Source organism: Excalfactoria chinensis, chromosome 2, assembly GCF_039878825.1.
Source record: "Excalfactoria chinensis isolate bCotChi1 chromosome 2, bCotChi1.hap2, whole genome shotgun sequence".
Classification (NCBI taxonomy): Eukaryota; Metazoa; Chordata; class Aves; order Galliformes; family Phasianidae; genus Excalfactoria; species Excalfactoria chinensis.
In genome coordinates this window covers 51505553-51521883 of record NC_092826.1, presented here as the reverse complement: position 1 = coordinate 51521883, position 16331 = coordinate 51505553, and the positions used below count along the sequence as shown (strand labels likewise).

Here is a 16331-nt window from a genome sequence, read left to right as displayed (position 1 = left end):
TTAGGCTTAGTAAAACATGTGTTGTAGATGAATGGGAATATAACTTAATACAGTAAATATACCACATTTACTAGATTATTTTAAATAAAAAAATATACATGTAGATCAAAATGTCCACTACCTACAACAATGTAGCTCTTTTGAATTTTAGAGATTTTACCCAGGTCAAAGCTGAGTCTTGACTTAAATCTTCATGATGTAATACATGTATTAGCTCTCTTAAAACCATACACTTTTAAAGGGCCTTGGATGTCTCAGTTTAAAAAAAGACTGTTCAGTTGTCATAAAGAAGAAGGAAACAGGTGATTGTATTTCACGATATGTTAGAAGTTGATTCAGAGTTTGAGAAATTAAGTAGGAATTGTGGCCTGTAGGTCATACTGGAATTTTTAGAATGATCAGCTAACAAATAAAATGGAAATTCTTTTAAAACAGCATTTCTAGTTAATTAGTTCGAATAATTCTTAATTTTTTCTTGGATATGATATATATTTCTTATATTTTCCAGTATTTGTTCAGTAAAATATAATTTATGAAATCAAACTGTCACAACAGTAAAAGAAGAATTTGAATCAGAATATAGCCCATGAAAACCCATATATGAGGTAAGTTACAGAGAGCATTATGTAGTGAATGTATTTTCATACCATATGTATATATTATAGTAACATCTGTCACCAAATATTTGCAATTTCTCTCTTTCTCTCTTACTGCAATAATATGTTAATAGGATAGCATACTTTATGTAAACAAACAAACAAACAAAAACTGGATTATTTTAGAACTGTGCAACAGTAAACAAATATAACCAGAGTTTGAACAGTGTTAAATGGACAGAAACGTTGTTTTTTTTTTCCCCCACAGAAAGCACATACATACACAAAAATAAAACCAGATTTAAATTTCCTCCAAGTGCTGTGTGCAAAAATCATCATTGTTGACTTGTAATCCAGATTAAGGAATTATCTTCCCATAAACAAAAAGAATAAAAAACTGTTTGGTTTTTTTTTGGTACCTTGCTGATTTAACGGTTTCTTAACTATACCTCACTCTCACTGAACTACAAACACATGGATCACTCTCCTTTTTTTTCCTTTGTTGTTTTTGTTCATTGTTTTTTATTGAAAAATTGTACACATATGACTAAAAGTCATGGGCAATATCTTTCAGTTCCATTACAAAATCTGTCATATATATATATACGTGAATATATATATATATGTGTATATATATATATATATTTAGTACAACTAGAAGCAAATCTACTGAATTGTGTGAATCAATGATTGTCTACCAAAATGTAACCCAAAATTAAATATCTATGTTGCAGATTATTAAAATTATTTTGTTTTTCTCTGATGAAGCTGAAGGCCATTTTCACTTAGTTAATTGATACTGACAGGATACAAAAAACCTAAAAACTTAATTTCCCTTTTCCCAGCCTTGTGTAACCCATACATCAGAATTTTAGTACAGCAATCTTTCTTTCAGAAAAAAGTACTTTTAGAGTAAGCATCATTCTTTTTGGAGTACATTCTATTAACAGATAAAATCCTACAAACAATTCTGAATACCTCTCAGTAATTGCTGGCAAGTCAAATCATTGCTAGGTATAAGTGATTTTTCAGGAGCAGAGTCTAACTTAGGAATTCATCTACAGATAACCTAAAACAAAACATTCTGAAAGAATACTTAAAAACACTAGTTTACTGGTATATACGCCTTATTATCTAATAATAAATCATGAAGATGAAGTACAAATAGTCAGAATCATAAAAAAAAATGTCTTATTCTAAGAAATCCTACTTAAAATGATACAGTATTTTAACCAACAGCAGTTATCCTTCTATTTTGGCACTCCTGAACCAGTGTAGAAATTATATGCATTGAGAAAACACTTCTGGGGAAAATACATATATGCAGCAAGATATAAAGTTGGTTTCTGGAGTTAATAGTATTACATTGCTTAACATAATAAAGAAATTTAAAAGTCTTTCACTGTGATTCATCAGCAGCAAAAGATAAAGGGAGGGAGAAAAGCAGTCTTTGAAGCATATAGGATGTTTAACCTTGAAATTAAATCTTGCTTTAATAACACTCTCAGCTACCTCTGTAGTCATCTTCCCAAAAATGCAAAGTACAGATATTTTGTTAAATGTCTCAGATGTAATGGCTCAAAAGAACAACTGCATGTCCTTGTAGCTGCTCTCCTTTCTGAGAGATGAATGGTGGGCTCCATTTCTGTACTGTAATTTCTCCATTTCCATGCTTCATTTCCTACATTTATCTGAGACTGGAGAAAAAATCAGCATGTTCTGACAAGTCTAATACCATGAGGCAGTAAAATGGACCTGGATTTAGTGGAGATTAGAGCTCCAAAATAAATATAACGCTTTGTGTCAAATAATAATAAAAAAGGATAAATTCTCCTGTACAAATCAGAAGAGATAATAAAAAATAACAAATAGATAGCAACACCTTAATTATACCTACATGAGCATCACAAAACTTTTCAACCTTAAGAACAGGATATCCCTCCATACTTCTCATTTTATGTGGCTTCTAAAATACTCCATCATGTTGATGACAAATTTGGAATTTTGTAAAATAAATTGCAATTTTATTTTTCATAAATTTACCCAGAAATTTACAGAGATTTTCCATTAAATTAATTTGAAAGAAAACAGGGACAAACAACAAATTATCAGAATTTATGTTTGTTTTCACGTCTGTCTTCTGCTTTTAGCTTAGGAAGCTGTATACAACATGGTAATGAAAATTTGCTACAGAGTTTTCATTTGCAAGTGCTATATGTTGTAATGTACTGGGATATGTATTTTAAAATAAAATTCATGCTTTTAACACATAATCTTTGTGTTCTAGACATAGAAATACTGTGAAGGCATCTGCAGAGTGTAATTGCCTCATTGAGGTCACAGTGCATAGCATACTCTTGAAAGTGAGTTACCTCTGCAAGTATTTAAGGGTTGCTATCTATTTGAATGTGTCTGAGCATTTCATTTTATTAAAAATGATATCAAATGCTCATATACTTTGTGATCAGTGCAGTCTCTAGGACAAGTCTAATGAAGGTATGCTCCACCAAGGCAAAAAAAGAACCTAAAAGATTAAAAATGGAGAAGTATTTACAACTTTCTTCTGTCTGTAAGGTTGAGATATTTTGATTTAGTATTCCTCAGTGCATTTTCAGAGAAAGATTCCAAGGCTATGAGTACAAGCAGTCTGGACCACTTCCATACATATCTGCAAGCCTTTTAAAGCGAGGGCCCCAGTCACTGAGGTAATCATAGTTCTGATCAGAGTTTGAGCTTATTGAATCTAATGAGCTGAGTGACTCTGCCACTGAGCCATTCCCTTCAAATGCATATGTCTGCAGGGAGTCGTAGGGTGGTGCACAAGGGTCAACGTCAGCTTCTTTTAGTCTCTCCCAGATAAATTCCCTAAAAATGACATTATCTGGGATGCTTTTAAAAGTTGGTCTGCTCAAGAACTGAATCTCAGGTGTCACATCCCTCCTGGTCTTGGTGTCTCGGATGATGTTGAGGTTTCTTAAGGCAGCCATGTCAAAAGCCTCGGTGTCTTCTTCTCCACCACCCTCATCATCATATCTAACAATATTTTCTCTGATATCTCTCTCTTCATCAAAAATGAGGGGCTCTTTTTTCCGTCGCCTCATGGTGACAATCAGCAAGACAAGGACTGGAATACAAAAAGATTGAAGTTTTAGAAATGTTAAAGTTTGCTCATATTTTTCATAGGGGTGGAAGCACTCATTAATTTATATGGTAAAGACAAAAGGAAATTGAAGGCAATTTATGCAGTTAGACTTCAAATCTAGCAGGTTCTAAAGTGGCTTTTAAACTATGAGCTTTTTAGTTGTTAAAGAATTTATTTCCAAAGCCATTCTGAATTAATGTCTTCATTTCTAATTCTATATCCTATGTTATCTGCTAAACATAAATTTCAGGACTGATTCAGTCTCACTATACAATCTTACAGCCATGAAATAAAAAAGGGACCTTTTCTTGTACTCCTAATTGCCTAAGCAGTAAAAGCACATTCTTGATCGATGGGCCAAGGTTAATGGAATGAGTTTCAACGGGGCCAAGTGTCGGGTCCTGCATTTTGGTCATAACAACCCCAGGCAATCCTACAGGCTTGGGGAGGTGTGGCTGGAAAGCTCCCAGACGGAAAGGGACCTTGGTGTGCTGATGGACGGTCGGCTGGATATGAGCCGGCAGTGTGCCCGGGTGGCCAAGAGGGCCAATGGCATCCTGGCTTGTATCAGGAATGGTGTGGTGAGCAGGACTAAGGAAGTCATCCTGCCCCTGTGCTCAGCATTGGTGGGGCCTCACCTCGAGTGCTGTGTCCAGTTTTGGGCACCTCAGCACAAGAAGGACATGGAGGTACTGGAGCAGGTCCAGAGAAGGGCAACGAGGCTTGTTAAGGGCTTGGAGAATCAGCCCTATGAGGAGAGACTAAGGAAGCTGGGGCTGTTTAGTCTGAGGAAGAGGAGGCTGAGGGGAGACCTTATTGCTGTCTTCCAGTACCTGAAAGGTTCTTACAGTGAGAGTGGGGCAGGTCTATTCTCACTACTGACTTGTGACAGGACGAGGGGAAATGGCCTCAAGTTGCGCCAGGGCAAGTTTAGGTTGGATATTAGAAAGAACTTCTTTACAGAAAGGGTGGTTAGGTACTGGAATGGGCTCCCCAAGGAGGTGGTTGAATCGCCATCCCTGGATGTGTTTAAGAGCCGCTTGGATGTGGTACTCAGGGATATGATTTAGCAGAGGTTTGTTGTTGTGGTATTGTTTTGTGGTTGTTTTTTAAGAGATAGGCTACTGGTTAGGCTGCGGTTGGACTTGATGATCTTCAAGGTCTTTTCCAACCTGAGTGATTCTATGATTCTATGATTCTATAAAGTAACTCAATAGAATTTAACAACCACAGTTTGGGAAGTGTCTGAACTAAAGCATATGGGCAATCTCTTCTGGGGGAAAAAAAATAAAACACCACCCACTTTACTAGATCAGGGAAGACTGAATTGTTAACCCATGTGTAAGACTCTCTTACAGACATTCAAAGAATCTTTAGGTAAGACTCTTCTTTCCTTTTTAAGTCCAAAGCACTGTACTTAAGGTAAATGAATTATTAATAATGAGAACTGTCAGCACTGAATTTTACTGGATCATCTAGCATAAGAAAAGGTTATAATTTTTAAATTCTAGTTTTTAATATCTCCTTTAGGTCTAAAGTTAATGTTAAACTATGGTGACAAAAATACTGTGAGCAACAAAGACAAGACTTTCCTTTTTCAAGTACAGATTTGATAAAGAAGCATCACTAATGGCATACAAAACTTGGAAGCCAATAAAATTTTACTCATATGTGGGACATGAATCATCCTCCTACAAAACAATTAAATTATCTTGTAGCATCAGGATACCATTTGCTGAGATGATACTTATAGAAAAGAGAAGGCACTGCTATCACTGTTAAAAAATATTAGTAACTTGAACACTAAACATAATTCCACAATCAATTGATCCATTCTGATTTACTGCTTATTTTAATCTTAGGTATATATTTCTATACGTATTCACATGTCTCTGGTTTGACATCTATTCTTAAGAGTACTTTGATATGACTGCTAAATGCTTCACAAACTTCTGGAAAATAAAAAGCTCATTTAGATATAATCAAGTATGAACTTCTCTTGGCAGTCTCAAAATCATCCTCTATAAATTGTTCAGTTCACTCTAAAAGTAATACCTCTTATTTATTTGCATGGAAACAACAACAGATGAACTTCACCACCCATCACCTCGCTGTGCTCTCATTATTTTTAGTCTCCATAAATGTTCAGCAAGCATTTATTAATGTCCATGGAGGTATCCAGTGACAAGCCTTTTCTTTGTGTGCACTTCCATGTCAGATGCTGTTCTGTCAGACTGCCCTTCTGCTGTCATCTGTCACATGACAACAGAATGTAATGGAGTATTGGTGGGAGGGTTCAACCTCTACTGCCATACAGCCAGCATCTACCTCTGATGTTGTGGGCCAACATCATGAAATAGGAGGTTTTACTTTCAGAGCAGCCCTTATATAACACAGGACACTCTTGAAAGCCTTTCCATGCCGGAATTTTTAAAAGCAATATCAATCCAGTTATCATGAGTCATAATTTAACGTGAGGATGACTTGATTAGAATTAAACAAGTTATTCCGAGATGTTATGTGTAGAAATCCATGTTATACTTACACAGACATTGTAATATTGTTTCAAATAGGCTAAGGAGTAAGCTGTTTAAAGGCAGGCCTGCAAAACTTTTTTTTTTTTTTTTATTTCCCTTTGGAGTCATGTATGTCTAAAAATAATTCTGGAAAAAAGTTTCTCTTTCCTTTTTCTTCCTTTTTCTTTTTCCTCTTTCTTTTTCTTTTTTTTTTTTTTTTTTTCTTTCCCCCTAACAAATATATATATATATAAAATATATATTGAAAGCACAAGTCTAATGATCCATCTACTAACTTGTGACTCTATCCTATTGCTATATCAGCATCACTCTTTCACTTTTAGCCCCTTGGCATCTCCCTGAATCTTGTCTATTGAATTAATACACCACTGGTTTAGGGCACTTTGTTTCAACAACATTTACATAAGCAGTTGGAAAATATAGGACTTTGACCTTTAAAGTGTTTTTTATGAAATTTCAAAATATTCTGATATTTCTAAAATAGAAATTGAGTAGTAGATATAACAGCAGTATTATTCTCATACTAAATTTATCAGACAACAGTTGCACTCTTACAGCTTTTTCCTATTATAACAAATATTTTTAAGTGAAAGACAAATTACTTTGCTGACAGTGTTAATACACATATAAGTCAAAAAATAAACATATATTTTTTGAGTATTTTTAATATTTACTCCACAATTTTTCTTGCCATGTAGGTAAGCAGACAATGATTTTCTTTAATCAAGAGTAAAAGTGTTTTTCCACTACTGTTATTCTTAACAATCTTCATTTTGAAAGTTAAATAACTGTTAATAAGTGAAAAAATATGAAGCTCTGTAGGCAGGTCTGCCTGAAGGAGCAATAAAAATCAAGATGCAATGAATGTTTTATGCAGTATTCCTTGTACATTACACACTTGCTTGAAGCCAGGAGAAACTTGGAATACTTCTAAAGATTAAATCTTTTAGCATTCAGATGGCTTTGTGAGATTATTAATTTCTAGCCCTTCCAGCAACAGTGAACAATGTTTAACCACTCAATGAACAAAGTTTTTAGTTGCATTTTAGCAACTGCAGAGATGAATACAAGTGCAAAACAAATTTCACTGATATCTAAATCAAGTGAAAATTATTTTAAAACTGATCACATTCTCACCAAGTCATGGATTTTTTTCTCCTATATTTATTGCAAAAGCAGAGGTAAGACAAAATAATTAGTGAGTGGAGGTGATAGCCAAGCCACTTTCCATCATCCATCAGAGCTGCTTGTTGACCGGTGAGGTCCCAGAAAACTGGAGTCTTGCCAATGCAACTCCCATCTACAAGAAGGGGTATAAGGAGGATCTGGGGAACAGGCTTGTTAGCCTGACCTCGTTGCCATGGAAGGTTATGGAGCAGATTGTATTGTAGATGTCACACAGCATGTGCAGGACAACAAGGGGAAGAGGCCTAGCCAGCATGGGTTCATGAAGTCAGGTCTTGCTTGACCAACCTGATCTCCTTCTGTGATCTACTGACCCATCTGGTGGATGAGGGAAAAGCTGTTGATGTAGTCTACCTAGACCAACAAAGCCTTTGACACCATCTCCCACAGTATTCTCCTGCAGAAGGTGGCAGCCTGTGACTTGGACAGGTACATTCTTGGCTGGGTAAGGAATTGGCTGGAGGTCCAGGCCCAGAGAGTGGTGGTGAATGAAGCTAAATCCAACTGGTGGCCTGTCATGTGCAGTGTTTCCCAGGGGTCAGTGCTGGGGCCTGTCCTCTTCAATATCTTTATTGATGACCTGGATGAGGGCATTGATTGCACCCTCAGTAAGTTTGGAGATGACACCTAGTTGGCTGGAAGTGTTGATCTGCCTCTTCTCTCATGTAACTGGTGATAGGACTAGAGGGAATGGCTTCAAGCTGTGCCAGAGGAGATTCAGGCTGGACATTAGGAAGTACTACTTCTTTGAAAGAGTGGTCAGGCAGTGGAATGGGCTGCCCACGGGGGTGGTGGAGTCACCGACCCTGGAGGTGTTCAAGGAACATTTGAAAATTGTGTTGAAGGACATGCTCTAGTGAGAACTATTGTTGATGGGTGGATGGTTGGACTGGGTGATCCTGTGGGTCTTTTCCAACATTGGTGATTCTATGATTCTATGAGTGGCTGAACATCTAGAAAAAATTATTCTAGGCACTTTAGAGAAGAAAAAAATAACAAAAACAAACAAACAAAACACAAAACAAAACAAAGAAACAATCATAGTTGAAATGTTTTAGGGACAAATGTATTGCCTTTGGCTCTATACTGATACATTGAATGAATGCTAGCAAGAGATGCCAGGACTGATTTTGTGTGTGATTTAACAACTAAATTAATAACTGATATTGGAAGTAACTAAGGATTAATACTGAATAACTACAACTAATTGAAATGCATCTAAACTAACATTTTGTTTGGATTTACCTGAATTGGTAAAAATGTTGATTTTGTTTAACAGGTAAAACAGTCAAGAAAACTTGTCACTTGCATTTGTGTGATAGAGTGTAATTTTTTGTGTGTGTTTGTACAACTATAATCATAGCATTGATAGTGTCAGTTAAGCTAGATCAGTTTTTAAAATAATATTGAACAAAGGAAGATATTTTTGCTTTGACACGTTGCAGTGTGTTTAATGGAATTATTTTGAAATTTCCAATTTAGTGCAGTCTAGTGAAAAGTGAGGCTCGGGTTACCCATGCATACTTCTCTATTTCTGTCCTTTTCACAGAATCACAGAATCACAGAATTATAGGGGTTGGAAGGGACCTCTAGAGATCATCGAGTCCAACCCCCCTGCCAAAGCAGGCTGCCTACACCACGTCGCACAGGTAGGCGTCCAGGCGTGTCTTGAATATCTCCAGAGAAGGAGACTCCACCACCTCCCTGGGCAGCCTGTTCCAGTGCTCCGTCACCCTCACCGTAAAGAAGTTCTTGCGCACATTCGTGCGGAACTTCCTATGCTGGAGTTTCAGCCCGTTGCCCCTAGTCCTGTCCCCACGCACTACTGAAAAGAGACCAGCCTCGCCACTATAGCTCCCACACCCCAGGTATTTATAAACCTGGATCAAGTCCCCTCTCAGCCTTCTTTTCTCAAGGCTAAACAGACCCAGTTCCCTAAGTCTCTCCTCGTAGGGGAGATGGTCCAGGCCCTTCACCATCTTTGTGGCCCTCCGCTGGACTCTTTCCAAGAGATCCCTGTCTTTTTTGTACTGGGGAGCCCAGAACTGGACACAGTATTCCAGATGAGGCCTCACCAGGGCAGAGTAGAGGGGGAGGATCACCTCCCTTGACCTGCTGGCTACGCTCTTTTTAATGCACCCCAGAATGCCATTGGCCTTTTTGGCTACAAGGGCACACTGCTGGCTCATGGCCAACCTGTCGTCCACCAGAACGCCCAGGTCCCTCTCAGCAGAGCTCCTTTCCAGCAGGTCTTCCCCCAACCTGTACTGGTGTATGCAATTATTTCTACCGAGATGCAAGACTCTACACTTGCTTATGTTAAACCTCATCCGGTTTCTTAGTGCCCAGCTCTCCAGCCTGTCCAGGTCTCTCTGAATGGCCGCACAGCCTTCAGGCGTGTCAGCCAATCCTCCCAGCTTCCTTTTGTACTTAAGGAAACTGCAGCATAATTATAAAGAAGCTTTAATAGCTTTAAGACAACCTGAAGAAGCCTACATGCAGAGATGTACAGAAAGTGATAGACTTAAATCACAAGCATTACCAGGCCCTGTAAACACTACACACCTAAGGCTGGCATTTACTATAACAATAAGTCACCACAGCTGCAAGTGAACATGCACATTTTTTTATGTCTTAGCTGTGTCGTGAGTTATAAAGCCGAAGACTGAAATCTTTTACCCATCTAAGTACCACACTAATAACCTACTTAGTTTAGTTGTATATTGCAGTTACTAGTACAATCAGATGAGGTCTAGGAAACCAGAAACCATGGCTTAAGAAATCTGTGTTTAATTCCCAGTTAACAAGCTTTGTGTATAACAGTTGCTTAATCATTTTGGATTGCTATTCTCAAAACAACTGTAACTTCTGATTGCCCAGACTTGTTGACCTTAGTAAGGTATATAATTTTGAGAAAACAAGCTCTGCATTGCATATTCAGCCATCTTTTACATGACTCAATTTGAATTACCTCCAGATTGAAACAGTTACTGATTTATCGGTTCTCCAACTGGAGGAAAAAGAGCCATACATATTAAGCTGTTCCATCCTTTACCCATTTTATTTATTTAAAGAATAAGATCCTTATGACCTCGACTGTTTCTTCCTGCTTAAGAATTACACTATAAGATGTGTTGATTTAATTAGGTTCTTCCAAGTGCTGGGAGAATAACTTATCTGTTTCTCAAGTGAAAATAATAATAATTTAACTATATATTTTCAAATTAAATCTATATACTATTAAATTATAAAATCTAATCCCCCTCCCCCCCCCCAAACAAAAAAAAAAAAAAAACAACAACAGCAACAACAACAACAACAAAAAAAGATTTCCTTTACCACTTCTAAGGAAAGTCAGGAAATTAAAGGAAGAGGTTATACTCAGAAGTATGGAAGGTTAAAATCAAGAAAGTGAATTATGTCAATCTAGCTCCCTGTTGCTTAAATACAAAGAAAATCTTTAACTTCTTGAATATAATTGGGTTATCTACATTATTCGTGTGTGTATGTATGATTTTATGCATATATTTTATACAAAAAGAACTTTTAACATAAGAAATTGTTGTGTCTCACAGATGATAACTGAAAAATAAACTACCATGAATTGAATTATCGTGTAATTTTAAGAAGTAAATTAAATCTTCCTTATTTCTCTAGGAAAAGAGAAATATATAAAAATATTCTAAAAAGAATATAAACGAGCTTTCCATATGTTTTTTTATAGAATAAATTGCAAGCTCTTCTTTATAATGTTTTTTTCTTTAAAGCACAACCTCACTGCAAAGTGTATAATTATGAAATGAAGGTTTTTGATTAATTAACAAAGTACTGGAATTTTCTTGTGAAAGAAAATTTAGGATTTAATCTCTATCAGTCAATCTATGGAGTGAAATATATTTCAGTAAAAAGTCTATAACTTTTAAAATTGTTTTACTTTGAACCAAATAGATCTTACTGTGTTATATGTGATCGTAATGAATTCATATGATGTAGTAATAATTTTTCTTCTTAGCATTAGCGAAAACTTTGTTCTTATCTAAAACTTATCAGTTATTTAAGTTAAAATAATTACACTGAGAAATCTCATTGAGACAATCTGAGTCTTCACAAAGACAAATGATTATTCATTAGACACATGGTTCTTAGGGGCAAAAACAAATATTCAAGCACATCATACTAACATTAAGCAGATAAAAGCTTGTTGAGAATTCAAGATATTATCACCAGAATACATGTTCTCATGACATTTTTACATTTGTGCAAATCTCATCCATCCTTATGAACAGGTGAAGTCTATTTTTTATGCAGTACTAGTTAATCTTCCGGATTATTACTGTTATTATTATTTTTTCTCAGGAAAGTATGTGAAAGGGAAATGGGACTATAAAGGAAGTTCCTAGCAGTACACCCACAAAATTCATCCAGAAACTGCCCTCTGGTAAAAAATGAGAGGAAGAAAAACTCTGGAATCAGACAAGCAAGAATTGCTTGGCGTTTCACTGGGGATACATGATCCTTAGGCATCTCTTACCTGTGAAGATTGAAACTTGGCTGGGAACAAAACATCTTCAGTATCTAACATCAAAATGCAGGACTCAAAGCCAAGGTTAACATACAAATACGGCATGAACTGTGCCTGCAACTTTGAATTGTACCCCAAAAGAATAGTTTAGAAGGGAAACAATGAGAGCACATTGAAATATTTACTTGCATAAATAGTGCTGACACATTCATATTAGAAAGTCCAATTCCTTGACAACTAAAATCAATGGCAAGGCAGTCATCTGCCAGATTCCTCTTGAGTGCACAGCTCACTACTGAAAATCTGTGTCCATACAGTTTACCATCAGATCTTTAATCTAGAGGTGATTGGAATGAAAGTTCTGGTTACTTTACTGGTTGTGTTTAAGGCCTGGTATACTAAGTAGAATAAGCGAGTTATTATTACCTGATAAGGTGCTGTATCTTCACTGAAAGCTCTTCTTTAATACATAAGACTGAAAAGCACATGCCCAGGACAGCCCAACTTTTAGCTGTGATAGTTTCGTATGCATTTTTCAGAAATTATTTATATATATATATATAATTTATATAATTATTTTTATACGTATGTATCTATTTCAGTTTGGGATCAAATGAATTCCTGTTGTTACAGAATTCTTAAATACATTTGACTTGTGCTTTTAATGGATAATGTTCTACTAATGTCAATGTCATTTGACAAAAGAACCTAGCATCATGCATCACTTAGAACTGTACCATTAATTTGTATGTACAAATAAAGTTCATTTGGAAATACAGATGACCTAGAAATACTGAAAGAAAAAAATGTATTTAAAAATGTTTATTAAAATTGTTAACAATTCCATGTCTTCTTAAGTTTAGGCCTGACCACATGTTAAAGTAAGATTGAACAATCTTTTGTCATTGGCCTTTTTTTTTTTTTTTTTTTTTTTTTTTGTCACAAAGTAGCAGAAGGAACATTTATTTTTAGGAGAAGGAATATTTTCTTCTAATGTTTATGATGAAAAAAACCCACAAAGTCAATGAGAATTCTCCTCTATGTGGTTAAAATGCTGCCACAAACAAAAGCACCAACAAAAATCTCTTGATCTGATACAAGTTACTTGGATAACAGTAACAGATAATTCACCACTGAGACTGCCTGAATTTGGAAAGACTTTAGCCTTCTCCTTCATCTTGGGCTGATGGTGTGAATCCAGCAAATAGCGAAATCTCTCCAATGATAGCAACACTCAAGAGAATTCCTGTGTGCTGAACTGGAACAGCTGGGACCCTTTTAATATCATATCTTTCTGACACCAAGTGAAATTACACCTCTTCTCATCTGCATCCCACAGATACAAGGGTGGTTCTTCATCTTTATTCCTTGATTTAGGCTTGTAATGGTATCATGCAGGCACATTGTTTAAGGATTTGGCACAAAATGAGAAATGCTAACTAAACTAGGCTCTTGACAATTCTTTACTGTTTGCATACTGATTGCTCTCAATCTTTTATACAGCTGTAGTTTCACTCCATAACATAAAATTCAACCATGCCTTTAGTTGCAAGCTTAACAAAAGATCATTCTGTAGATTTTCAATTAAATACAATAAGTTTTATCACTAAATTATATCAATTGTATTTCCTGTCTTTTGTTCACTACAATTAAATAAATAAATAAATAATGTTTTAAGAGTTATATCTCTGAAAAGATCTCACTGATCTGAAAATGACCAGCTATTACACTAAACTGGAGAAATACTTCCAGAAACTGTATTGTCTACTTCTTAAATAATACATTTGTTGCAAATGATCTTTTCCATCTAATGTTATTTCATATATGCCTCTGGAGGCAGCTTGTAAAAGAAACAAAATATTTGAACTTGTAAATCCCAGACTGAGGATTTTGTGTAGTTCATAATGCAAAATACTGTTCTGCTTGCAATGTTAGATATTCTACTTAAAAAAATGTAGTGATTAAAAAAAAAAAACAACAAAGGGGGAGGGGGGGAAGATCTGTATATATATATATATTTTGTTACTTAAATGAAAACTAATAATGATGGAAGACTTACCTAGCAGTGTTAAAACACAAGCCAATATTGCTATCAGGGCTCCAGTGCTAAGTCCTGCAGGCAAGATGTATGCCTCTGCATTGCATGTCTGAGCAATACCATCTGCATCGCAATCACAGACTCTTATGGTGAGGGTATTAGTGCTACTAAGTGAAGGTGATCCACTGTCGACAATGAATATTGGCAAGTAGAAAACAGATTGTTCCTGTCTTCGAAAACCATTTCTTCTGGTTAATACAGTTGCAGTGTTATCTAGGTGAAGGAATAAAAGGATAAAAGTAAAATACTTGGTCTTACTAGAACATAAATAATACAGGCTTTTACTCAAAAGAATTTAGAGGCACATTCGTATTATTTCAATGAACTTACATTTCCTGGTGATACATTCCTTTATCTACAGAGGCAGGATCAGATGAAAATTTAAGTTCAACTAAACAGAAATATTTATATTTTTGGGACAGATTGTTTCCAAATTGCAGAAGTCTATTTGGTTTTACTTTGCTCACACTGCCACAGTCTTGATGTATAGTTGAAGATGTGATTATTGTAGAGGGGAAGAAAAAAGTCATACTCAATAATTAGATTAAGTATTTGCATATATTTCATGTCTTATTTTCAAAGTTCTGTAACAACTACTTGTAGTATAGATAGTATAGAAGTAATGAGCACATTCATAGGTGAGAAGGCTCTGAAGACCAGTGACTGATTTTTTTTTTTTAAAGTAAAAAAGAAATTACCCAATTGGCAAACAAATACAAGTAATGTCACATATAATAAAGACATGCACTTGTTTTCCATCTCAGCCAAGATTCAACAAGCTGATTAATATAATCAATCTGAAATGTGTGCTGCAGTGCTGCTCTAAGCTGGGTGACTAAAAAGTCCATGTGTTCCAGAAAATATTTGCAAAACTCACTGTGTTCAATACTGGTTGACCGCTCCTGAGAGGTAGGGAGATACATCTCCTAGAAATGTATAGAAAAGGTTGGTCGGTCGGTCTGTCTATCTATCATCTAGCTATCTATCTTTCTATAGATAGACACTGATAGTCTGGTAGAGGTAACTTATTGTGTCATCTATTATGACCTTTCTGAAAAACCATACAAACATTTCTTCATATAGAACCGTATGCGATATGTATAAAACTAAATAATGCCAGAGAGGCAACTGCTGCACTGTCTTAACTCCACTGATTTTACTAGCATTAGAAGGATCTATTATTGACCTTAGCATACTACAAGTTTTTTGAAAAAGAAACTTTTTATTGAGTACTTTACAGTACTTGCAACAGTATCAGATTTCTAAGAAATATATTATTTTGATCATTATTTACAGTTCTTCATTTCAAACTGTAAGCTTCTTGAATGAAGAACATTACATATGTCGGTAACTACATGCAAGAAAAGGCAATAAATAGCTGTGTGAGAGATCTATTTTAGGTCACATGTACAAAGTAAAAAATCCTCAAAGTCTGTAAAACATTACACTTTAGTCCACCATATGTCTCTTTTGTCTTATTAATAAAAATAACTTTGCAACTTTGCAACCTTGGTTAGTACTGGTACATGAAATAGCAATGCAAAAGTAAGGTAGTTTTACTCTTTAGTTCTGGTCCAAAAGTAATGCCTTCAATTTTATTTTGTTGGCTCACAACCTCTGAGGGGAATGTTGGTGATATGGCAGGAAAGGCTGAACCTTCCCACGAATATTTTGTTACATTTTATTGCCATGCAACACACTGCAGCAGAGGGGCCGTCTGACAAAATGCTGTTTGAAATGAAAGTGTGTATGAATAAAAGGTGTAGAATTGAATGTCTTCATGTGGAAAAAAAATGGCACCCACTCATATTAATCAGTGCTTGCTGAACATTTATGGAAGCCAAACACAGGATGTGAGAATAGCTGAAGGAGTGAGTGGTGTGATTCAACAGTGGCTACAGCAACAGACATTCACCTCTACTGGTGCCAGTTTTTACAGGCAACGCACACAGGCTTTTGTTCATCACTGGCAAAAATTCATGGCTGTTGGTGGTGACTGTGCTGAGAAATAGGTTTTGGTATCTGAAAATATGTTCTACCAAATAATTTTATTGTGCTCTTTGTGTTGGTTGTATTTTCCATGGAAATAAATAGAAGGAGTTACATTCAGAGTGACAGTGACCTGTGTAGTTCTCCTTGCCTCAGCTCATAGCTAAACTGACTCATAACCAGCTAGTGCAAAAAGAGCACTAATTAGAAGCATGTTCTCAGATATTTTAACTAATAGAAATGTGATGTCAATGGGAGTCTT

General features: G+C 35.8%; 1 protein-coding gene across 2 annotated transcripts in view; it reads right to left on the bottom strand.

Annotated features, from left to right (window-relative positions):
• Nucleotides 1–461: 461 nt before the first annotated feature.
• CDH7 (cadherin 7) overlaps nt 462–16331 on the bottom strand; it is a 90073-nt gene continuing 74203 nt past the window's right edge. Inside the window, exons 11-12 of one of the 2 annotated variants that reach the window (XM_072328487.1) lie at nt 14042–14293; nt 462–3720 (exon numbers count right to left, since the gene is read on the bottom strand). In XM_072328487.1, coding sequence (XP_072184588.1) covers nt 3227–3720; nt 14042–14293 — 746 coding nt within the window. In that variant the 3' untranslated portion in view covers nt 462–3226. Of the gene's footprint in view, nt 3721–14041; nt 14294–14962; nt 15007–16331 lie in introns of those variants that run through there. The other variant, XM_072328488.1, reaches the window with a different exon arrangement.